Source organism: Hibiscus syriacus, unplaced genomic scaffold (assembly GCF_006381635.1).
Source record: "Hibiscus syriacus cultivar Baekdansim isolate YM2019G1 unplaced genomic scaffold, ASM638163v2 tig00110548_pilon, whole genome shotgun sequence".
NCBI lineage: Eukaryota > Viridiplantae > Streptophyta > Magnoliopsida > Malvales > Malvaceae > Hibiscus > Hibiscus syriacus.
This window is the reverse complement of record NW_024062775.1, coordinates 4,828,310-4,854,597: the sequence shown is the minus strand read 5'-3', so window position 1 is coordinate 4,854,597 and position 26,288 is coordinate 4,828,310. Positions and strand designations below refer to the sequence as shown.

The 26,288-nt window shown below is 34.5% G+C and overlaps 3 protein-coding genes across 4 annotated transcripts; 1 reads left to right on the top strand and 2 right to left on the bottom strand.

The window, feature by feature from the left end:
- The first annotated feature begins 3,690 nt into the window (after window positions 1-3,690).
- LOC120130813 (plant intracellular Ras-group-related LRR protein 4-like) lies at window positions 3,691-6,383 on the top strand. The gene is given in 6 exon segments (XM_039147969.1): window positions 3,691-4,064; window positions 4,067-4,649; window positions 4,790-5,475; window positions 5,477-5,704; window positions 5,781-5,949; window positions 6,081-6,383. Coding segments are annotated over 5 exon segments (1,698 nt in total). The 5' UTR covers window positions 3,691-4,010; the 3' UTR covers window positions 5,928-5,949; window positions 6,081-6,383.
- Window positions 6,384-8,901: 2,518 nt separating this feature from the next.
- LOC120130812 (MLO-like protein 10) lies at window positions 8,902-12,831 on the bottom strand. Its single transcript, XM_039147968.1, has 15 exons — window positions 12,444-12,831; window positions 12,291-12,348; window positions 11,885-12,108; window positions 11,500-11,616; window positions 11,316-11,376; window positions 11,098-11,186; window positions 10,775-10,849; window positions 10,601-10,689; window positions 10,470-10,519; window positions 10,332-10,372; window positions 10,078-10,251; window positions 9,875-9,910; window positions 9,661-9,728; window positions 9,501-9,561; window positions 8,902-9,382 (listed from the first exon to the last, which is right to left on the bottom strand). The coding sequence occupies exons 1-15, from the start codon at window positions 12,633-12,635 to the stop codon at window positions 8,984-8,986; spliced, it is 1,734 nt and encodes a 577-aa protein (XP_039003899.1). The 5' UTR covers window positions 12,636-12,831; the 3' UTR covers window positions 8,902-8,983.
- A 5,564-nt stretch (window positions 12,832-18,395) lies between these two features.
- LOC120130471 (receptor like protein kinase S.2-like) lies at window positions 18,396-21,501 on the bottom strand. Of its 2 annotated transcripts, none has more exons than XM_039147699.1 (3): window positions 20,933-21,495; window positions 19,625-20,705; window positions 18,396-18,698 (listed from the first exon to the last, which is right to left on the bottom strand). In XM_039147699.1, exons 1-3 carry the CDS (start codon window positions 21,346-21,348, stop codon window positions 18,414-18,416), a joined length of 1,782 nt encoding a protein of 593 aa, XP_039003630.1. In that variant the 5' UTR covers window positions 21,349-21,495; the 3' UTR covers window positions 18,396-18,413. The 2 variants fall into 2 exon arrangements, with proteins under 2 accessions (XP_039003630.1, XP_039003631.1); XM_039147700.1 differs by having other exon boundaries at window positions 18,520-18,738; window positions 20,933-21,501.
- Window positions 21,502-26,288: the final 4,787 nt, after the last annotated feature.

Sequence of the window (26,288 nt, the reverse complement as noted above, 5' to 3'; positions counted from 1 at the left end):
AATTCAAATTTGATTCAAAGTATTCATTTTTTTTTTAATAAACATTTCTGAAAAGGTGCCATCCTCCATGTTGATGGGGGCATGGACATGATAAAACGGTTATGCCGTGACTATCCATTCGCCAGCTGGAGACAGTTAGGCGGACATTTCTCGACATCACCCCAACACGTGTTCCCTTCTTCTCAGACACCATTAACTCACTCTTCCCTTCTTTTATTACTCGATCTAGTTACTCAATTTGATCATTCTTATTTTATAAATCAGAATTTATTTTAAAAAAAATTAAGTTGAATTAAATTATTCTAGTTTATGTTTATATTCAATCTTAACTATTTAAAATTTTATGATACCGGTTGATTTTAAATGTTTTCAATATATATATAGAGAAAAATTCTACAATGTACGTCGCATATCGTAATATATCACTAAAGTTACGTATCAAAACATACCACAAGTAAATTTCTCATTTTAATTATAATTTTATTAAAAACAAAACTAAATTTTATTGTGATATGCGATGTACGCTGTAGATTCTTCATATATATATATATATATATATATATATATATATATATTCATATGAGATGTCATACATAAATCATACAGAGATATTATTTATCCAAAGATATTTATGGGTCGGGATAGAATTTTGACCTATCAAAATCTAACCCGATTATAATATATTTTCACTCTTCATTCGGCTTGAACTAAATTAAAGAAGATCTCACTCAGACTCAAATCTCAATCTAGTTTTTAAAATAAAAATTCATTATTGGCTTTACACAAATAGATAATATGGCTCTAATTTTATGTTTTGTCGATTTATTACCAAAATATTATATTTTAATAAAATCAATAAAACAGAATAATAATAATTATCACAATGGGTGCATTTCATCAATGCTTCAAAGCTTTCTATTTTAAATTCATTTTAAAATCGAACATTCTTTCATTAATATTATCATAAAAAATATTTATATTTTCACGTATTTATATATTTTTAAATAAAATAATTAAAATTTTATTATTTAAAAAATATAAATTAATTAATTCATACACAAACCATTTGATAATTTATTAAATATATTTTATATAAAATATTTCGTATCCAAATAATAGTATAGTAATGACAGAGGTGAAGCCATAACGAATTATTAGGATGAAGGGATATGAATGATTGATTAATTATTTTTAGTTGTGTATAGTAAACAAAACGTTAGAAGTAAAGTATTTTTAATCATTAGGAAATCATAGTAGAATTTAAGTACTAGAACATAGTAGTTGGCACATGGCGGGATGTCTTAGGTATAATAGTCTTAATATATGATTAAGGAAAGACGTTACTGAAAATATTATTATTATTTTAACATTTTCGGTAAAGTTCTACCTAAAATATTATTTTTTCACCTAAAAATATTAATATTAGGCACTACCTAAAATATTTAACATTTCAGATAAAACACTAACTAAAATATTATTTTTTATCGAAAATGTTAATATTAGATTATACAGGAAATTAGATAGCAACAATAATATTTTTTGATAAAAAAAATAATGTTTTAAATAACGTTTTACTAGAAATATTAAAAAAATTTATTTTCGGTAATACATTTCTTTAACCGTATATTAAGGATGTAGTAACTACATGCACTGCTCGACTCTAAATACATTTGCACGCAGTTTCTTAGGTTAATATCGGTTATAATCATTGAACTTAGTTTCAATTTTTATTTATATCATAAACCTTTAATTTAATTGAATTACATCATTCTACTTTTATTATTAATAATTTTTTTTATCATTTATGCTAACACTGTTAAATAACTATAATGAAATAAATGAATGGATAGTTTTATTTAATATATTTTTATATCATCATTACATATGGAAATAGGGTCAACTAATTTTTTTATTATAAAAAATAGTCATATTTTCTTTGAATTTATTTAAATGAAATGTTTGAAAAAATTATGACAAAGTATTATTTAAATTATCAATTACACATTATTTGATGAAGATATATAAAAATATATAAAATAAAAGTATTAATTTTAGTTAATTTTTATAATTATCTAACGATGTTAGTGTAAGTGATTTAGTTTATAAAATAAAAATTGAATGATATAATTTGATGAAATTAAAAGAATTTGTAATCTAAATAAAAGTTAAAACTAAATTAAATGATCTAAAATGTAAATTACAACAGTTCCTTAACAATAATAATAATAATAAAATTATGACAAAATACATTAAAATTATTGAATTATTTTTTAATTAAGTTAAAGTAATTACAAAGTAATATTTGTTTTAAATACTCTCAATCATTTGATAATAAAAGCTCAATCATCTTACTATAGTCGCTGGTGCTAAAACTCGTGACCTCTAAAAACAACAACGATTCTTTAACCACCGAAGTAAATTGGTTTGTACTATTGAATTATGTTTATATAAATATTTTAGTTATTACTTTTTTTAAAAGTTATAAAATAATCATTAAAATTTTATCGAAATGTTATAAATTGATTATTAGATTATATTAAATTGTTAATTTATGATGATTATAATGATAATATATGTTCAAAATCTTTTTTAACTATTGATAACGTACATACCCTACAAATACAATTGTTAAAATCTAAAATTTAAAAAAAAAAACTACTCTCTTTAACCAATAACTCACTTAATAGACTTATAATTAAAATAATTATTTAAACACAATTGAGTGAGATTTAATATATTGGGTAAAGTACATAAATGGTCCCTCAACTATAGGGCATTGCTTTATTACGTCCTTTTACTATTAAAAGTTACAAAATGATCACACGACTATTTATTATGTTCCACACTGTCCTTTTTGTTAAAAAGTAACGTTTGTCTAAGGTAGATGTACCATGATGGTAAATATGATAATTGTTTGAGATTCTATGATAAGATTTTATCATATCACAGTCAGCGTATTAACGTTCACCTCAGGATCCTATCAAATTTTTAACAAATTATGATGAATTTAAAATGTAATGAAAAATCGAATGATATTTTATAACTTTGATAGTATATGGAATTAACAAAGGAATACTCTCTTAATATATTTTACTAATAAAAGTAAGATTCCTAAAAAAAATCTGAGCAGTGCACCGAAACAGCTGGATTTATTAGACGCCACATCATCTTTGGATTTTTATCAATTAGCCTCTCCATCTGTCTTGCAATGCAATGGAAGCATCCATTACATAATGATAACACAAACAAAGAAACTGGCTGCATGCCTCGATATGGTTATTTTTAATCATTTGATTTAAAATAAAATAATTTAAATTTAATTCCTTGAATTTTATTAATATAATTTTGTTTATCCAATTTAAATTATGGGTTTAAATTTATTAATATTAAAAAAATATTAATAAATAAAAAAATCAGTTATAAAATTGTTCACACTTAATTGCAATGGGTTACGAGCTTACACTCATGTGCAGCGAAGAGAAAGCCGAGCTAGGCAATCTAACCATGAACACGTCTATCTGTCCATGTCTGGTCTACATGTAAAGAATGAATTACCAGTGAGTGATTTGGTGGTGAAGCCTCTCTTCTCTTTTTTCTCTGTGATTCTGACTATTACTGCACTTAATTTTACATTTGTTTTTCTCATTTCTGGAAAATCTTATCTTTATTATACTACTTTTACTACTCCGGTTTTAATTTAAATAGCGGCGATGATCCTTCCTTTGTTTCTAGTAATCATTTTCTGTTTCTTTCCCCCCTCCCATCTTAAATCCATCTTCGTCTAATTGCAATTGAAATTCGAGATTCGGGAATCCAGATTCAGTTTGTTTCGGTTATTTTTTATTGGATCCGGTCGGTTCAGGGCTGGACGAGAACGCCGCCGCCGAAGGTGATATCGAAATCAATCGCGGTATCAGTCAAGATTCTGTTCGACTAACCGTTAAGTTTCGTGGAGTTGTAGTGTAATTTAGATTTCCGATCAATTCGGTGATTTTCTTCGTGAAAACAATATGGTTGAATCCTGTGCGGTTCAATCCACTGACGAAGCGGTGGAGGAGATAATGAGAGAATCCACAGATCTCTGCCGCCGCGTCCTGCTCTCGACGATGTTCAAGCTGCCAGGGAGCTCGTTCTGAATGTGGAGAAGGAAGACCAAGCTAGGCTCGACGCCATTGCTCGACAGACCAAGAGCCCTAATGTCCCCGAGGAGCTCTTCCTTATCCTCCTCGAGATGCAAAAGAACTGCGTTTACTTTCAGAGCAAGGAGCAGAAGCGGGAGGCATATAAATTGCTGGATCTCGAGGCCGTCCATGCTTTGTTCGATGAATTTATCCAGAGAGCATCCAATTGCCTTTCCTCTTCTTCCTCCTCGAAATCTCACGATATACCCACCTGCTCAAACGCCTTGCCCAGAACCACCGCTACCCCGCCGCCTTCCAACAACTCATTTGCCGCCGCCACTTCGTCGTCCTTCACCGCCAGGGAGCCTGCATCAGAACGAGTACTATTCTCCAGAGATGACAGTTACGTTAAGAATTCAAAGTCATCCTTCTATGCTAACGCTACTGACGGCGGGTTGGGTATTTCTATTTCATCTACACCTCACATATTGGATTCCTCTCTTAAACCTGGGGGAGCCGCTGCTTCCGGTTAGCTTCTACTTGACTTGATTTCTTTGTTTTTTAAGTAAAAGATTTTGACTAAGATTTTGGTAGCACTTTGTTCAGCTTGCTGCTACAACCCTGTTTTCTCTTTCTCTAATACTCCAGCATATTACTTGCTTGTGCAGTTCAAGATGGTGAGAAGTTGAGTTTGATTAAGTTAGCAAGTATAATTGAAGTCTCTGCAAAGAAAGGCACTCGAGATCTCAACCTCCAAGCTAAGTTGATGGATAAAATTGACTGGCTTCCTGACTCAATAGGAAAGTTGTCGAGTTTATTTACACTCGATTTGTCTGACAATCGTATTGCAGCTTTGCCTGACACCATTGGCGGCCTTTCATCATTGAAGAGACTTGATTTGCATTCAAATAAGATTGCTCGACTCCCAGATTCCATTGGCGATCTTCTCAGCTTGGTCTTTCTAGATGTCAGTGCCAATCAGTTGTCTTCTCTGCCCGCTACATTTGGGAGATTGGTACGCCTTGAGGAGCTTGATTTGAGTTCCAATCACCTTCCTTCGCTCCCGGACACAATAGGCTCACTCATTAGCCTAAAGAAACTGAATGTGGAGACAAATGACATCGAAGAAATTCCACATACTATTGGTCACTGCACTTCACTTAAAGAGCTAAGTGCCGATTATAACCGGCTCAAAGCCCTTCCTGAAGCAGTTGGGAAGATAGAAACGTTGGAGGTTTTATCCGTGCGCTATAATAACATCAAACAATTGCCTACAACGATGGCATCTTTGGCAAACTTGAAGGAACTAGATGTCAGTTTCAACGAGCTCGAGTCTTTGCCGGAGAGTCTATGTTTTTGTCACCACACTCGTGAAGATGAACATAGGCAACAATTTTGCCGATCTCCGATCCCTACCAAGGTCTATTGGGAACCTTGAGATGCTTGAGGAGCTGGACATTAGCAATAATCAGATCCGGGTGCTCCCAGATTCTTTTAGGATGCTAACACGCCTTCAAGTTCTACGTGTGGAAGAAAATCCCCTGGAAGTGCCTCCTAGGCACATTGCTGAACAGGGTGCACAGGTAATGTTTCCCTAGCTATGCCTTACTTTAAAAAAAATGTTATCTCATGGCTAAAGCTATTTCTTCATTTCCTTAGGCTATTATCCGGTATATGGCTGATCTTGTAGAGAAAAGGGATGTTAAATTACCCCCGATGAAGCAGAAGAAGAGTTGGGCTCAAATATGCTTCTTCTCCAAGTCTAACAAAAGGAAGCGCAATGGAATGGACTATGTCAAAGCCTGATTTACCGCACTTGTATGTTTTGGCCAAGTTGTCTGTAAATCAATGGATTTGGAATACTCATAGCTAAATCTTATCCTAGCGTTAAAATCTTCATAAAGGAAAGCTAATAGTAGAATTTTCACTCATAGTTGTTCTTGTTTCTGTATCTTACAGGTTTTTTAGCTGTTACTGAGTCAGATGGAATCAATTAGGACGATGCAATCAGTCATTGGCATCGCCAAGTGGATCATAGATCATGGTTCTGACTTTTCTTCTTAAAATCGTGGATTTCTTTCCCTTTTTCCCTAATCAAGTATAATTGTTCCCCCCCCCCCTTGATTTTTCTCCCACTTGATTTATGTTTTCCTTTGCACTGAATTGAGGTTGTACTATTCAGATCCAGGAAACAAGGGAGGAAGGAAGCGTTGTAATCTGTATTTCTTTTGTAAAATTGAAGTTTGAGTACCATTTTAACAAGCCGTGATAGAAAAATCATTAATTTGAACACGGAATGATTCTGAAAAAGTTTCCAGACTGGTGTTTGATAACTCCAATTTCCGCTGCTATCTTGATATTGTTGCAGGCTCTCTTTTACAACAGCATTTACGAACTCCACGGAGATCGTGCTGATCCAAAAGACACATCATGAAATCTGTAGTTTCTGGTTCATTTTATTCGCCATTGGATGATTGACTGGTTAGCGAACCGGTTATGCTATCGGTTCACTAGTTTAACCGGTCGAATCGGTTTGACCGGTCGAAAGAACCGGACGACGTCATAATTATTTAAAAAATTAAATAAAAAATATTAAAAATATTTAATAAAAAATAATTTTTTATATCACAAGTCATATTCAAAGCAAGTATAACATATATAAGTTAAAAATCAATAAATCAAGTAAAACAAAATGATTTAAATTAACTACAACATAATAATTAAGGTAAAACATATTAAAAAAAATTTGGAGTTAAAAAAATCATAACAAAATGATATTGTTTGGTTTAATTTTTTTTTAAAACAATCTCACATGACTAAGAAATATAGAAGAGCATCCCAAGAGTAAAAATATGAGAACAAAACAATCTCACATGGCTAAGAAACATAGAAGAGCATCCCAACTAACTTCTATAAATAATAGAGGTAATTTGACATTCGAAATCATGGAGCCTTTTGGTGAGCATTGAGTGAACTATTCTTTCACTTCAATCAAGCTCGAATTTTATACTTCAATCGAGCTTCTAAATTTTTTTTGAGTTCAAGCCTTTTCGAGTTCAAGTTTCAATATTATATTTCGAGTTCGAGTTGAACTTGATAATTTTTAGCTCGTGAGTTTGAGTCGAGTTAAGCTTATTTTTAAAGTTTTCAAGTTCGAGTTAAGCTTAGCAATACTCGAGTTTGACTTGACTCGTTTAACAAACGACGACGTTTGATTTAATTTTTTTTTTAAAAAAACAAAATTGACGGTTTTTTCTAGTTTTCAGCATGTTCGGTTTGAACGGTTCTGCGGTTCTGACCGGTTCACTAGTAGCGGTTCAATCGGTATAGTCTGAATCGAAATAAACAATGATTTTTTTTTAAACCGATCGATCCGATCTGATTTTCAAAATATTGGTTAAAAGGGGTTCGGAAACTTGTCTGCAGTCTGCCATGCATTTATGAACACGTACAACAGAAGATGTGTTCTGCATTGTATATGTAATTTAATACAACTATTTTAATTTGGTGATGAGATTATGATTTCGGGAATTTCTACAGTGCAACACATTTTATATACGATTAAAAAAATGTTATCGATTTTATTAGTTAAATAATAATAAAATCAATAAAAAATTACTTAAAATATTTTTATTTCTATTGATTTTGTTATTATTGAACGCTTTATCGAGTTTAATAATATATCTAGTAAAGTGTTACTTAAAACATTATTTTTTTACCATATATATTATCAAACCCGGTAAAACGCCCAATAATAATAAAATCGATAGAAATAATAATATTTTTTATACCGATTTTATTATTTAAATAATAATAAAATAGATAACGTTATTTTTTAACTGTATATTAAAGATGACGCACGTGATCATTTCCTTACTAATCTTATCAATTTGACATAAAAAGATAATTATTTTTATCCAACACAAAAGTTACTATATTCATATGATTTTTAAATGTGTCGGTGTCCTATTGGCTTAAAATTGCATAATACTGCTTCCTCTCGTTTTTAATGAAGACTTCAAGATATACGTCTTAAAATAATTGACATATAATTGTTACTTGATATATTTAAGTGTTTGAACCATATCCCTTTTTGTTGTAACTCATCGTATCTTACGTTAAATTAAAATTAGATAAACTACAATAAACACAAATAAACATTAGGCTTAATATCAATTAATATTGAACTTCAAATCAATTTAGTTATAACGTTAGAGTTTAAATATCGTTTTTTACTTATAAATATTTATTTAATTAATATGATATTATTTTAACATCAATATCATTCCAGTGAGGTTAAACAACGTTGTTCATTTTGTTGTGTCATTTTAGATTTAACAGTTTAATAATATAGGTGAAATATAAATTAAAACTTAACTCAAAATCAATTTAAATTTAAATAGTTTAATTAATAGTAAACTTATACTTCAATGCTATTTGGTATAATTTACTCTGAAAATTAATATGAAATTATAGAAATTAGAAAGAGATGGGAGTCACAGTCGTCGTCTTAAAGTACATGGCAGTTTGATATGAGAATGAGATCATATGCCGGTTGCTGGCTGGGTGTCCACTCCACGCTCCATGTTTTTAGAATAACTAGTAATGGTAGAAATAATAATATGCCTATTATTACTGACAAATTTAAAAAATACTTTTGAAGTCGAACATACATATATTAACAATATCTACGTAAATATATATAATATATATATATATATATATAAATTTTCAACATAAATAGACATAAAATTTTAGGATGGACTCTGATACAAGTATAGATCCGCCAGTGCCCCTTATTGTACAATTTCCAAGCAAACCGAATCCGACTTGCCCAGCCTCCTATCCTACCCAACAATCTTTCATGTTTCCTTTGCCGGGGAGGAGTTCGTGAAGGAGAAGTTGTCTACATTTCTTGCTTCTACATGGTAGATTTCGCTCATTTCGGTTGCTGGCCCATCGGGGTCCACTCTTATTGTCAAATTGTCGTTCAATGCGGGTGTCAATGGCTCGGCCTCGAGATCGGACAAGTCATGATCTTCAAAGAGATTCGAAGGACGCGCTGAATGACCGGTAGTTTTGAACCGACGAAGCGAGTGTCCGGGGGAATGGAGTGTTGGACTCGGGCTTGCACTTCCACCCAGGGCTCTAGTAGGGGACTTTGTTGCATTCCCTCGTCTCTTTTTAGCAGCCATATGCCAATTCTTAAGGGCCTTGGACGTTTGCTCATCAAAGATGGACCTCTTCATGTGGGAACCCATCTGCAAGTATCCGGCATTATAAGCATCACTCGGTTTTAACTCTATCCATAATGGACAGTTCACAGTAAAGAAAATTACTGAAGGATCAAATCAACGATGTCGTAAATCGAAGAGGCACCTGAGTTACAAGGGCGTACAGCGGAAGGGTGATGTAGCTGCACAAAAGTAGAACTCCGACCCTGCAAATCACGAAAAACATTCGAGCAATACATTTAAGTATCTGTGGTGCATGATATTACCATCCACAATAAACTGATGGTACTTGAGCTTAAGCTTACCCCAAAGAAAGTTTTACTATGACAAGCCCGAACTTATCATGAAAGCAGGAATTCTTCCCAAAGGAATACTGCACAAGGAATTACAAACAAAAAATTACGTACTTACACCAATATTAAAAAGAAGGTTCGAAGAAACATGAATAAAAGAGAATAAAAGAGCATGCGAAAGCCGAAAAGCAGAAAATGGACAAGTTGGTAGAGCTTAGATAATTACCAATATCCACAGGAAATAAGTTATCTGGAACGCATTCTGCGAAAACGAAGAAAATATGGATCAGACAGCCATTACAGCATGATAAGTACTCTTCGCATGAAATATACTAGACAACTATGATAGAAAATAACTGAAGGATTGTCTGTTAAAAAGGCAGCTATTCTTATATTCGTTAATCGATCAAAGTCGAAAGTAATGAATACCTGAAACAATACAAAATGAATCAGATGCAGAACTAATTGGGGTCGACCGAACCAAAAGTATTTGTCTGAGGCTTGTACAAGTGGCATTCCCTGAACAACAGCATGCCTTTCGGTGATCTCGAGAGCCATCTTTGTCAAAATGGCTTGAAGTTCTGTCCCAACAGCTAAGATGATCTGTCATGTATGAAACAATTAGAAGTTCAAAATCTTCTACTATAGTTATAAAGAAACTGCTATAAAGAAATGTTGCTTACAATCACAGGAATTAGGGATGCCCAAAAGATTGCTTCCCACCCTGCAAAAACATGTATGTTTTATTAGCAAACAGAATTCAGCTTCTATTTCAGCCTATCATAGCAAAATGTTAATCGCCTCGAGAAAAAGCGGCTCACCTTCGACATTTAGCAGCAGGAAGACCACAAATGATGCCCAGAGCACCGGACTGTACACAAGATAAACCTATGATCAGGTATATTAACAGCAAGGAAAGTTGTCTGGTGCAAGACAGAAATATTGATAGTACCTTACTCCTACAACGATCTTGAAGTCGTCCTCTAATGATCTTTTGATATATTTTTGGAAGTTAAACTTACTTCCGGGTGCTAAATGAACCTACAAGACATGTTTGAAATAGTCAGGAACAGAAGGACGGACAGACATCTAAATATCGTTGGCTTTGCAATTGAAAGAAACTCACATTGATAAATCCATTTCGCAATGTCAAATAATCAACCCTCCCTACGGACTTGAAAAATTGTCGAAAGAAGCATCCCTGCAGTGAATGGCTAAGGTCAGTACAGAATTTTCATTTTTTGGTCATTAACTGGTGCAACATCTCCTAATGCAGTCATAACTAACGTGAAATAACTTATCCTTTTCGATTTCAGCTTCGTGCATCACCTTACGAGTTACGGGCCACAAGCGGAACCAAAATGGTTGCACTTTCTGGTCAGTATCTGGTTACTTGACACTCCTTATTAAACAGATGGCACTATTTTTTCTGGTTATACAATTACTTACAATGTAAAAGAAGAAATGAATCCTAGTCCAAAAGCTGGTGTGAGCTTTCACAAAAGACGTCTCGTGAGTAAGCCTGAACCGGGAGGGATCTGCGAAAACAACCACGCATCTATGTAAGTTTCCAAGATTGCAACAGTAAAGTTGGGAAATTAAGTTTGACAGTAGAAGATTTAAAGCTATAAAATGCACCGGAAGCTGTTACTTGGAGGAAAACATACCGTTTGTAAACTCATAGTCATGAGATAAGGTCTCCTGTTCCCACTTCTTCCAGCCACGAATCTGCTCAAAGCAACTTTTAGTTTAAAAGAACATACTTGATAATCCTTAAGAATGCATCTAGTGCAGTAGAGCAGAGAAAGAGGGTCATGCATAATGCAGACGTATACGATAAAACTTAATTACCTTTAGTCTCCCAAGCATCATAGTAACAAAACTATATAAAACATGGAAAACAGCTAGGAAGAATATGAGGATGTGTAACTCATGCAACCCTTCAACCGATATAAGCGGTTCATGCCCCTGCAGAGAAAATCCAGATAGTTACAGTTTCAGGAAGATTAACCCAGAAAAGTAAATAAGAGAAGCCTCCATATGGCTGTAATTGACCATGCAATAGCAAGATGTAGAAGGGTGACTTCATGTATCTTAAAGGAGTATTAAATGTTTTTGTTTTTCATTACAAAATGGTATATATAAGACCAATTGGAAGCTGTAAATGATCAAATTCAAAAATTAATAGTAAAAAACCACACAACTTGGACATTAATAGATGTTGAGCTCGGCTCACCTCCTTGCATTTAGGAGCAGATGAAATCGTAGCCAAAATTCGTCGGTCAAACCATAAGAGTCGGCGGCGGTGTTCTTCTTCACTGTCTTTAGGGGCGTGCTCCTCCTTAACATCAGCTTTACAAGGCAGCATGGTATTTGCAACATCTGTAGGGATACAGATTCTGGCAATATAGCTCTGGCTAAAAGTGAGGAGCAGTGAAATGAAACCCAGAACCATCAACTCTGCAATAATCATGTTATAAGTCAAAAAATTATTGGGCAAAACAGTGACAGCTCGTAGAACTTAACCATAAGAGCATCAGACATAAGTCCAAGAAGCAACTTGTTTGCACAACCAGTTTCTGGCAATTAAAAGCAGAATGCATAACTATTAGTGACTCATAAAAATAAAGCCATTGACTCACCAGCTTTAACCTTGTCCAAGGCTTCAAACAAAGCTCTCTTGTGTCTTTCTGTGAACCACTGAGTGCCAAAATAGTCGAGATGACAATGATAAAGTGAATTAAATCTAAATACCCCAAAAAAGGTAAAAACTTGATGAAGAAAAGAGGGATTACCGTTCCAAGTTTGTGAAGAACCTTCTCCAATGTAATGGAGATGATGATGATAACAGCACAAACACCAGCCACAGCCCATGTAGGTGTCTGATCAAGCTTCCTCTCCCCTGAACTCTCGCCTGCTCCCATTACTCTTCCTCCCTCCATTACTAACAAAACCACAATACAGCACCATAGCGACAACCCCTTCATATTTCTCTTTTCTGGGTTTCTTTTTCAGAAGCCAAAGACTAAAGCAAAAGGAATGGAAACTGTAGTGAAGACAAAATATCAATTTGGGTTTGCAGGAACTTAGAAAACAGTAGAGGCAGTAATATTCGTTGACGTTGTTGAAAATGAGTAATAAATAGTACAGAGTTTTGGAAGAAAGGAAGAAGGTTCAGAAAGGGACGCCTCTGCTCCACCACCTCGAGCTGACTCAGTTGAGTCAAATACCATGGATATTAACACGTTTACACATTCTCTCAGGTTTAACCAGCCAGCCAGTATTATCATTCCATTTTTGGGTAGTTGAGGTTACTTTAGACGCTGTGAATAATGGGGGGCAGTGAAATTCAATGAATTTTAACATTTTATGTTTAAGTTTCCAGTTTTGAGTTCACAAGCACATTGATACAAAAGGGAGTTCATTAAACAAAACTAGAGAAGGCATGGGAATTCCCCTTGCTAGAGGTATGGCATTGATCAAGGCAGCCAAACCTAGAGATGCTCAAGTCAAGTTGTCCCATGAAATGATTAGAAAACTACAAATGAATCGATCCATATATGAATTTAAAAGCTATCCCGAAACTGCCGTACCCGCCCACTTCCCAATTTTCTTTCTTTGATCTACTTTTTGCCATACTTGTACTTTACTAAATATAAGATTAATTTTTATAATACAATATTTTAAAATTAAAGATTCATCGAACCTCTCAATAAATATTTACTATTAAGTTAAATATTAAAATTCACAATTCTAATTTCAAAGTTCAAAAAGGTTATCCACGAGGGACAAGGTCAGTAACCCTTTTCACTGCCTGGCCTAACCGGGTAGGGTCGGGCGGGCGCCGGTCAGATTAAATAGTTTTGACCCTGGAGCCGCCTCCGCCTCCACGGGTCTGCTTTGCCGCCTGGCTTTTTCCTATAATATTCATTTAGATTTTAGACCTAATCATTTGTTTTGAAAATTACTCTATGTATATGCAATATATGCTAGAACCCCAAATTCAGCATTAGTCTAATACTTTCTTTATTTTTTTTATGAAACTAATTGTATACTAACCATGACCTTATATTGCTGATATAATAGAGCTTACCTAGTGATAGTAGAAAACGACATCACCTTTCCATTAATTAATCCCTAGCTGCACTTCTCTTTTCCATAATGGGATAATATATTACAATAATTAATTATTGTAGGGTCCATGCAGAAGGATATTGGAATTTAAACCCTAGTTAATATTTATTAATAAATAATTCATTGGGTATATAAAATACACATTGCAAAATAATTCCTCATTTTAAAACACGAATTTTACCACGTTGGTCTCGATAAGAACCATTTAAAAAGAGCCACTCGTCGGTTTAAAATACAGATTTTATCGTGTTGGAAATATAAAATATTGTTTTTTTATATCATAATCTAGTGAATATATAATTGTTATCATAAATATTAAATCTAATTATTATTTAATATAAATTATTTTAAATAATTAAAGCTTTAATAGAAATACGATCTTATATTTAACAAAAATATAATCTTAATTTATTATTTAATGTGAATATAATTTTAATTATTTATTATATTAAATTATGTATATATATTTTAAACTAATATATGTAATGTTAATTTGCAAGTATAAACTTATTGCTACTTCAATAAGTCTCACCACCTTATTATTTTTAACTTCACCCCGTCCAAAAGGATTCTAATTCAAATTGAACTAAAATAGAAGAAACCATTTTAATGGTATAGGAAATGTTATATTTTAAAGTTAACTACATAGAAAATCACTTACGTAGGAATGACAGAATGACCCTGACCCGAACCCGATAGAAAAACTCGAACCGACTAAGTTCGGGTCGGGTTGTCGGGTTTCGGGTTTGAATAATATCGGGTCGGGTATCGGGGTAAAATTCGGGGATATTTTCGAGTTCGGGCTCGGGGCAAGGTATCCCCGCCCCACCCCGATTATATATATATATATATATATAATAATATTTTATACTTTTTATATTAATTATATATATATAATATTTTATATATTTTATATTAATTATATAATACAAACCCTAAACCCTAAATATTTAAATCCTAAATTCTAAACCCTAAACCCTAACTGTTATAATTATTAAAGTAAAATTTGGTTGATTTATTGATAAATTTCTCAATGTAGGGAGCTACCAAAGAAAGTGACAAAAGTGGCACGACGATTTTGGATGACTTTATTTGACTTAATATTACATATGTATCTTCGTTGTATGATTTGAATATCATAACAAGTTTGTATTTAATTATGTATGTGTTTTATTTTGGAGTTTAGACAATTATTTAGAATTGAGTTTGAATATGTGACTGTAGTTTGAATTGTAAATCATGTAGACTAATTTTTCAGTTTTTTGTGATCGTTTTTTTTCTATTTTTTATGAAAACTACGGCTGCTCGATTTTTCTCAGGATCGAGTCGGATTCGGGTATAACATTTCGGGTCGGGTACGGGGCCGGGGAAAAAAAATCCCCGATGAGGTGCCCCGATAAAAAACCCGACAAGGAAAGGGCGGGGACGGGGATGAGGATTTATTTCGGGGACGGGAATGGGGGAGCAAAACCCGCCCCGAACCCGCCCCGTTGCCATTCCTACACTTACGTTTATGTTTTGTCATTTTTTTGTCACTGATTTCAAAAAAACATACGATATGGTCACTTTCGTTTTTATTTAATTAAGATGTCGTCACTTTTATTTTTATCTAATTAAGATATGGTCACCCGAGTTAACTATCGTTAACAACAATTAAATATTTTGATATAATCATACATTTGGTCCCTGTTATTTATATATTATCTCAATTTAGTCAGACTTTTTAATAAATTAAAATAAAATTAATCTTTCAATCGAATGATGTCACATGTCATGCCGCGTAGGGGTGAGCGTTCGATCGATTCGAGTAAAAAAAATTTGAGTTATTCGAGTTGACGAGTCCTATTTTACAACTCGGAGTTGACTTAGAATTTTTTTCGAGTCGAATAAAATCAAATTTTCGAGTTTCTGTTTAAATTTAATTATAAATATTTATAATATTATGCTATTATATAATTCCAATTTAAATGATCTTTTATAATCATATACAATACAAAGTCGAGTCGAGAGACTCAACTCAAACTTGAAAATCAATCTACTAATTACTATTTTTTTTGAGTTATTCGAGTTGTTTTTGCAACTCGATTTGAACTTGAAATTTTTTCGAGTCGAGTCGAGTTTATGAAAGTTAATCCTCCAACCGAACGGTGACATGTGACATTAGGGGTTGAGCGAAATTCGACTCAACTCAAAGAACCGATTTTTTCGACTTGACTTGAATTAACTTCGAGTTATAATTTCATAAACCTGACTCGACTCGAAAAAATTTTAAGTTCAAACCGAGTTGTAAAATACAACTCGAATTACTAAAAAATTTAGTAATTAGTGGATTGGTTTTCAAGTTTGAGTTGAGTCTCTCGACTTTGTATCATAAATGTATATCACATATGAAAACAATGAAGAAATACACATGTATTGTATATGATTATAAAAGATCATTTAAATTGGAATCAAATAATATCATAATATTATAAATATTTATAATTAAATTTAAACAGAAACTTGAAAATTTGATTTTACTCTATTCGACTTGAAAAAATTCTAAGTCAACTCCGGGTTGTAAAATAGGATTATATTTATTTTAATTTATTAAAAGTATGACTAAATTGAGAGAATGTGTAAATAATGAGACTACATGTGTGATTATATTAAAATATTTAACTGTTGTTAACGACAGTTAACTCGAGGTGACTATATCGTAATTAAATAAAAATGAAAGTAATCATATCTTATGATTTTTAAAAATCAATGACAAAAAGTGGACAAAATATAAACATAAGTGATTTTTTATGTAAATAATTTTTATTATATATTTTTAGATGATTTGAATCTAAATAAATTTATTTATATATGCGATAAAAAATTTAAATATATACAATCAATCCAATTAAACTGAACCGATCATACCCACAAAAGAAAGTAAACTGGGCCTTAAGCAAAGGTTTGAGTAAACTGGGCCTTAGGCAAAGGTTTGGCAAGAGCAAACCTGATGCTTTACAAAACATGGCTACTGATTATTGTAAACTTGTGATAGTCGGTCTTAAAATTTAGAAACCTCACACTTTAAAAAATATATGTTAACTCAATTTTTTGTATTATACGCGCGTGTAAAGAAAATTCAATGAAGAAAACTTAATTTTATATGTTTGAAATTTTTTATTTTATAAGAGATAATCGTAATATGATAAATTTTGATATTTTTACAATTTAATCTTATTATAAAATATTTTAAGGATCTCATTTTAAGAAGGAGCACATAACCTCTACTTTTGAGACGAGCTTAGCTTCTTAGCTTAACTGTTTTCAAGCATAGTTATGTCTCTAAGTTGTCCTTGTAGTTGTCCCAGCAATGTGGGAACCGTTGTGTTCGCAACTCAGTTGGACTTCTCCTTGGCCTTAAGTTATTATATTTGTTAATTTCAAGCTTTATGGTCAGATTATCGTCTGGTTTCAATCTGGGGAATTGATGCAGATTTGTGGTTTCTACGTACGAACTATCGGTTACCAAATGGTAAAATCTTTGGCTATGAAACTCTAAGTACTCGAAGCATCCGAGCAATTCATTTTGAAAGCTGAACGTAACAAATTGGATGCTACAGGAGAGAGTCGGCTTCTGAAAAGGGAAAGAGTAGGGGAAGTTGTTGCCATAACAACAGTGGCAACAAAGGCTGTCGAAGATCCAGAAACACAAGCAACAGTGGGTAGCCTGCCCTTTTATACACATCATCAGCCAGAAACATTACGCTTATTGCTATAAGCGTAACCCAGAGGACGGGGAACAACTCGATAAACATTAGTATCAAAATGAAGAATGGGGGAAACCGAGTCCACTAAAAAACCAACTCAAACTGTCCTACAAGTTACCCACTCAAACTTAGAGGAGACGTAAAACAACAGGATCCTCAACATCCATCAAGGTTAATGCTACCATTACTAATCAGCACTTATTGCTTCAACTAGCAAAAGTCATTTTCTTCTCTTATGATTAAACGTCTGAAATCATCGGCACATGTAAGAAATTATAGCCGAATTCTGGAGATTGTATACTAAATGTTTTCCAATAGGTGGAAAACAATGTGGTATTTGATTGATGAATTCTGACCTTTTTCTGAGACAAAACAACAAGACAGACCACCTCTGGGTCCCTCAACCAGCCACCGCAGAGACAAGAAAACACATGATGCAATTATTCCTTATTTCACTCCAAAACTTTAGACACAAAAAGGGCTAAAAAGATCTCCTCTCCCTTGCTTTTTCCTCATTTTCAATCAATTACTAGTAGCCTTTTGCAGTAATCAACATATTAAAACATGCATGGAAACTTATTTAAATATTCCCCCACCACTCACAACAAGTCCATCACGAATGCTCCACACACGTGTTTTAACTTTGTTCCTTGGGTGCCAAATGAAAAAATATTGATTTGAAAAGGTGGAATGCACGAAGATATACTTAGGTTGAGATGAAATTTAGAGTTATCTTCTTTTTCTGCTGTAGGAACTTCCAAAAACTACACATTCATGCATTTTTCTAGCAAGACATCATAAGAAGTCTCCTATAACAGAATTTTAGCATGAATGGATTACACTTATGATTTTTTTTGGGTGGGGTTGGGGGGGAGAGGGTATATTTTACCTGTAATTGGTCCGCAACAACAGAGATAAAATTTCGGAAAATTGCGGTCGCTTCGTTGGAGAACTATTCCAGCACTTGGTCATCAGAGATTTGAGGATTTGCGGGCAGTCCTTAGGGATATCCGGCCTTAGGCCGCAAGCAGCTATTCCTACCGCTGCTTGTACCGGTGAACATGCGGAATAGGCTGCCTCACCTGTCACCATCTCCCAAACCACCATCCCAAAACTATAGGAATTGCTCATCCATGTCTCGGTAACATTCTCCGGGTCCCCAGCAATGATCTGCAATCCAAAAAATGTTAGGACCAGAAATGATCAGCAACTGTAAGTCATACGGAAACGGAATATGAAAAGCAACATAGATAAAGTAGATATAACATATTATTGTGTGCAAGTCGACTCGTGATATGTTGCATTGAAACTCTTCGAAGTCCTGTTATCATGTTATGTTATGTCCAAATTACGAACAGCTATCTACACTAAACACATTATCATGTAAATTTGGTATAACTTGCAGATAGAAAGAGAACCAGTCGGAAACAAGACAGAAAAAAAAAATACAAACAATAAAATATGGCATCACTATATGGTCACTGAAATACATAGAATACATACTAACTTATTGCCTCTAACTATGCTTTAAAGATAATCGCCACATCAATGTCAATAACAATTAGGAAAGGTAGTAATCACACAGTGGCCTTAGGTGTGGAAAAGGACTAATTTAACAATCATGCTAAAATTAAAAGGCTCCACAGACAATTAGATAAACGTGGCATTTCAACAGTACTGATACTTTGTTAATTGAGAATAAAGTAGTGCATAAATAAAGGTAAACACAATATTGAAGCGTACAGAAAAAACAATCATTTAAACATATTACGCATGCCCAAACAATGATGTTTAAAGTGGTGATATAAAGACTCTTTTAGCAAGATTAGAATAATAGCATCGCATGAAAACAAAAATCAATCTGAATTGCCCATAAGTGATTAATCAACTGTTGAAGAGGTTTATTTAGGTGAATTGATTTACAATAGCTGGTCCGTGTGATTGATGGAGTTGACTGCACACAATGGTTATGACTTCCGAGTTATGACCAACATTAGCAAAAAGATTTTGTGCACTCGGGCGAAGGGAGGGAATGAGGTTATGAGTTTATGACTGCATAATGATATTAATTCAAAGAAAAGTAAGGTGATGCAAACCTCGGGAGCAAGCCAACGGTAACCATCGGTTTCATACTCCATTGCTTCACTAACACTCTTGCAAGCAGTGACTATACCCATGTCCGCCAAGCATGCATTCCCATGCTTATCTAGCAGAATCCTCTGTGTGTTAAGGTCTTTGTATGCAACACCGTGATCGATCATAAACTTGACTCCTTCTGCTACATCAGCAGCAATTCTCATTATATCCTTAATCTGAAGCTTCTTGTTCTTTAGCATCAAATCATGGACCGACCCACCTTCCATCAACTTGGTAACAACGCACAAGCCATTATTTTCATCAACACAAACACCATAGAATTGCAAAATGTTCCTATGCCCACAAGTCATAAGCTCTAAGAGATCTTTTCGAAGTTCGAACTCATAAGAATTCCCCTTGTCACATCCTTTGAGCTTTTCGATTCCAACACGTTTACCCTTGTAGAAACCTTTAAAGGAGCTGGGAGCAATCTGATCAATAAACTCAAGACTGTCGGAGTTCAACAGCCATTTCCCGATCTCTTCTGCCCCTGATTGGACGGTTTGCCATTCATCAACCGATACAACAAACGACGAGGAGGGCAGAGGCATCAGAAGCTGAATTCTGGTATTTGGATTTTCGACCCCACTTCTTTGAGTTTGCTCAATCGGGTCTTCCTCAATTTCCCCGAAGTCTCTCCCTTTAGTACTCTCCTCCTGACATCCACAAAGTCCAAAGGGTAGCTTCACAGTGTTCGTCTTGGGCTTCCTGAGAGCAGATTTGAGGGCATTCTCGATGTGGGATTTAAAAGACTTGTCTTGGGTATTCTGAACCAAGAAGAGAATAATTCCAAGGGTGAACCCTTTCTTCTCGAATATCTGTATCTTCTTGCAACAGATAGAGGTAGTATCAAGAGCACCAGACATGGCAGACCATGAAAATGAAGAATTGCAAGCAAATGTGAGCTTAAACACAGAACCTTGTACATCATCATCAGATGTTTGCTGAATAAATATAGCAGGATGATCATCCCCTGATGCTTGCTCTATCAATTTTACATGTAGAAATACTTCTTTCATATCAAATCCCGCTTGTGCATAACTGTCAAACATGATACCCAAAAAAATAGAAAAAAAAGAGAAATTAAGGGAGAAGAAATAGGAACATTTCAGCATCATACTAAAACCCAAACTTTCCCAGTTTAAAAGCCTAGAAAGAAAACACATAGCTGAAAGTAAACTCTTTTAGAATTCCGTCGAGTGTTCCTGCATTTATTTTTAGAGTAACCGAAAAACTGAGTAGGAAAAAAGAACATGCAAGGCAAGTACCTGAGAGGCAAGGAATCATAATGCTTGCGGATATTGGAGACAAGCTTCTCAGGTAACTGACTCCCAGGATAAAGCTGAGTCAAGTTCCGTACGACGGTACCCCACACCACTTTCCGGCAAGCCTCAACCTTGGAGGAAGCAGAAGGGACGGAAGAAACCGTGGGAGGCTGATCACGCGGGGTGGAAGTATCGAGATTGAGAGAGTTCTTGAGAGATGCGATGGCCTCGGAGACGTTCCTGCTCAACCTCTGGAGCCGTTTGTTCTTGACGGATGGCGCTTCTAGCTTGGCCGAAGCAGCAGAGGAGGAAGAGGTGTCCTCGGATCGGTCGTTGGAGCGCATCAGAACCTGCTCGACCATGTCGTCATCGGTGGTGGTGGTGGCTCGGCTGGACCAACACTCGAGGGCTGCAGCCATGGAGTGGAGGAGATCAGCGCGGCTGGGGATCTCCTAATGGGATGGTAATGTAGACGGGAAAATGGGTTAGCGGTGGTGTTTGATCTGTGCTCCAGATTCTGACTCTTGCTTTTGCTCTGCGATGCTCTGCCCTCGTCTCTGTCTTTCTTTCTTTCTTGTTTATTTTTTTTAAATTTAAGACAAGAGAGAGTAATGCATTAATATATTTGGTACGTATTGGATTTCTGACATCGGGAGGATGAGGATGAGGTGAAACACTGACTGAAAGAAAGATGAGAAATGAGCTTTGAAAAGGCTAATGATATTTTAGACTAACCAATCATTAATGAATTTAAGTGAAACAAAGAGAGAATATTTCAAAAATACCATTTAATATATTTAAATTATTTTAAATATTATAAATAAAATATATTAAAATATTTTAATTTTTCACTTCCGGTCCAAATGATAATTATCTATACTAGATGCAATAGTAGAAGCACCACATGCATTCACATTCCGAAAAGGACAGGCAACCCCAGGTCCTTCACTTCACAGTTCACAGTTCACACTCCCACCACCATTGTCAATCATCATCTTTTCATTCATGCATGCATTTTTGTTCCATCATTATCCCCATTAATGATGAAATCTTAAAAATGATGTCCAGATTTCAAATTTTATGTAAATACATTTCTTACTGAAAATGAGAAATCTGCTGTTTCTTTGTAAAGATGATATGGTATATGAATATGATGATGGTAAAAGTGGGGTTATTCTTCTCTGCCAATGCCATGTGACCCACGTTAAGGAATCATGTGACATCAATCAAAGCAAAAGGAGAAAAGGGGAAGATGTGTGTGTGTTAGGGCCGTTAATTAAGGTTCAACTTTTGGACATTTATTTCTTAGCAGTTTTTGGGTCCCCACCTGTTCCACGAATAAAAAGAACAGTCAAGCTTGGCTTATGGGTTAGGTCTGGTTGTCTGTCGCCCAACCAATGCAATGCATTTTTTTACTAGCACTACCATTATCTAATTGTAATTATATTATTAAGTTGTATTAATTTAATTATCGACCCAAAATATTATATAAAACAGGTCCACTCACTGAGTCAGTACTACTCCAATCATTATATTATGGAAAGGAAAACCGAAAATGTGGCACTGGTAGAAACAAGTATTTTAAAGCAAAACCAAAGGCCAGTAACCTGAACTACCACGAGACCAAGAAATCAAATAACAGCCCCATTTATATCTTATATAATACAACATTTTTCCATCCTTTGTGTATGCTAATCTCATCTTTTGCTTCTAGGTAATAAGAGTAAGTTGCAGTTTAGGGCGGTTCGGTTGGCGTTCGACAACCTCCATGTGGATCCTCACGGCTTGCAGTACACTGTAGGAAAGACTATTATTGTCCATCTTTATAATCTTCTGCTGCTGCTCGTCGACACGCCACTCCCCGCTTCCCTTCTCTGCCCTTGTTGTCAAGTACACCGGTCCTTCTATGCCATATCTGTTTGTTTTGTATAACGAAAGTGCCAAAACATTATCTTTTTCTTGCCGAGAAAGAGATTGAAATAGAAAGACACAAGGAACATGGGGAGATAATCCAGCATAAAAAGATCTAAGTTCGTACTTGGGCACAAACACGATGAACCCGTTTGACCTTATCTTCACTATCCTGGCTTCTGTGTCGATGGGCCTGCACCACCCAAAAAAAATTCAAAACATGTGCAATTATTCATGATGGTATATGCAAGGTTCTTTCGACTCGATGGGAGAGGCCAAGGTATGCACTGGTTTCTAAAGTAAATGAGAGTATGGAGCTCCACCGAGGCCCTGCTTGCCATTTGGATGTCGATAATTCAGATCTGAAACAGGTAAAATGCACTGGAAGTTGTGAATGTGTATTGTGGGTACATGAATCATGTAAAGATCGTTTCCAAATCCATAGAAGCCCGAAAATGTTGTGAAAGAAGACTTACTATCAGCAATACTAGTTAGTTGAGCTCTGTCTTGGAAAATCGGTGGAAGCTCCTAGGGATGCAGCAAGCAACCCGTGCACAATCACATCTGCAAAGAGAGGAATGTTGTGTATTTGATTAGTAGTATCATCAAGTATATATCAGGAAGAAAAGGTGAAGGCACAAGATTCTATTCACAAACCTGCGTATCTCCTAATAGGAGAAGTGAAATGAGTATACATGGGAGCTGCAAGGCCATAATGATGATATTCTGGAGGGCTGAGATCCCCACTACAGAAATAAACAGCCTAATTTGAAATCCAAGGCAAATTAGTACAAAGTTAAAATGTGTCTCGCTTAAAATCATCTGGAGATTGAAATAGTTTCCTAGCTTACTTTACCTGTGTCATACACCTAGTGGATAGTATTCGAATCAACTTATTAAAGTAAGGATCATCACGCTGCAAGACATTTATACCGGAAGTAAGAAATCAACTATGGAAGACACGAATACATGAACATGACCCAAAGTAACAAAGATTTAAAAAATAAATAAACAAATAAAATGAAAATCAGAAGCCTCACAAGCTAGAAGTTGGACAAAGCAATGTCTAGAAAAGGAATCATCTGAGGTGGTACGGCAGTTATGCTGTCATATATATATATATCTTAAAAAGAAACCTTACCACAGCATGATCAAGGGAGTCAGCCAATGCCTTTGATGATGAAACATCCAAATCAAGTCCAACAGCTAGCAGCAGTGCACAACAAAGGTTCAAGCATCTCCCTTGTAGGAGTTGGATGACGCCTGATCCAAAATCCAGAGAGGCAAGACAAGGTTTCAAAAACAACAGTAATGTTATTACCAAGAACTAGCCACAACTCTGAAATTTTCCATAAAAGGTACCTGTACCAGATGATAACTAATTTGCCCGTAATTATTTACTTTAAAAATACTATGGACTCTCAAAGTCAAAGGGATCAGATGGTGTAAATATTCACAATTATCACCGGTTAATGCATTTTATTATTTAAACCACCTTGGACCAAGTGATCTGTATTAAATATACCATCACACAATCTAATTTATCCCATGCTAAATACATCCAGTGACAAATCCACAACAGGAATCATCTACTTTTTTGGACTTCTCTGGCATTGACAAAAAACATAATCACTTTTGTGAGGGGATAAAACCTTAAAGTCACATCATAACCACAAGCCAAGATTAACCAGTGAATGAAAGAAAGAAGAAACGCAAGTCCCAAAAGAAAATTGCCATAGCAAAGTGGTATGTAAAAAACAAATTTACCTTAGTAGCGAGCAGGATGGAAAACATTCACTGATTTGTTTGGCAACTGAAACATTAGCAGCAAGCATAAATTCTTCAACCATTTGGTTTGCTTCTCGAATCTGATACATGCCTGAATGAATAACACAGACATCAGACAAACATCAAAGCATGAGCAAATGTTAAACACATTCTTTTTGGATTTTGGGATCTCAAAACCATTTATTTTAATTGGCATTGCCTTAATCAAAATTATTAAATACTACCATTCACCATTGGACAAATGAAGAAAAGACAAAATGTGTAGGAGAAAATCAATCGAAAGGGCAAAGGCACTGAACTAATAAAAGAAAACAAGAAGATCTACACATAAAGTTCTAAAATATGTTCTATTATCAGATGGTTCCTAAAACATAACATCACAAGATGCATATTATGGGAAACTGTAAAATCCTAGTGAACTGGATTCAGATTCAAGTCTAATTACTAATAGTTTTGTAGGACTTTTTTTTGAATTGATGCTAAAATATCTTTGATTCATGTTCCAAATTAAGAGTTTAAGAAAAGGGATCAGACAACAAACCAATATCAAGAGGATCGTGAGTCTCAGTATCAATTTGAAATTTGACTTCAGCAAAAGCAAGAGTTAAGGCTCCTTTGTCAACTCATCTCTGCCTCATTATCTGCAGTTGTTGAAAATCAGCACCGAATGGTAGGCACCGAAAGTTGCAGCAGATTTTGTTATTTTTTGGTATGAGAAAATTATAAATTTAGTCCCTACACTTTATGATATTTATAAAATTAGTCCTTAAGCTTCAACTATAAATACCCTAACCCATTTAGCTTCAAAACCATCCCAAATCATTCTAGCTTTCTCCCAATACTAGAGAATTTAGAGAGTTTTATTGAGAGTTGTTTTCTCCTTTTTATCAAGAGATAATTGTTATTGTTTTCTCCTTGTTAGATCGAGAGAAATTGTAATTCCTATTTTCTCATAGTAAAATTCTTCTACTGTTGCCCGTGGTTTTTACCATTTTTACACGTAAAATTTGTGTCTTCTTTATCTTCATTTTTATTTTCTCAAATTATCAGTTGCAATTTTGCTCTATCCAATAGCAGTATTCCGCAACAATTGGTATCAGAGCCAGATTAGAGTGTGTAATATCTACTTATTGTCTTTGTGATTGCCACCAAAAGGTGAATCCTTCAACATAAGAAAGTAAGAAGATATTACCCATTCTTTGAAGGTTCCAGAGAACTATTCACGATAGTGAAATAGTGGGATATATCCATAAAATAAGCTATGGCGACAAAATTTGATATTGAAAAGTTAAATAGGAGAAATTTCTCATTGTGAAAATTGAAGATAAAGGCCATCCTGATGAAAGACGGTTGTCTAGCAGCTATCAGTGAAAGGCCAGTAGATTTTACAGATGACAACAAATGGATTGAAATGGACGGGAATACTATGACAAACTTTCATCTAGCATTAGCAGATGAAGTATTGTCAAGCATCGAGGAGAATAAGACAACTAAGGAGATATGAGATCATCTCACCAAACTGTACGAAGCCACATCGTTGCACAATAAATATTTTCTTAAGAGGAAATTATACACTCTCCGAATGCCAGAATATATTTCAGTGACGGAGCACTTAAACACACTAAACACTTTATTTTCTCAGCTTACATCCTTAAGATGT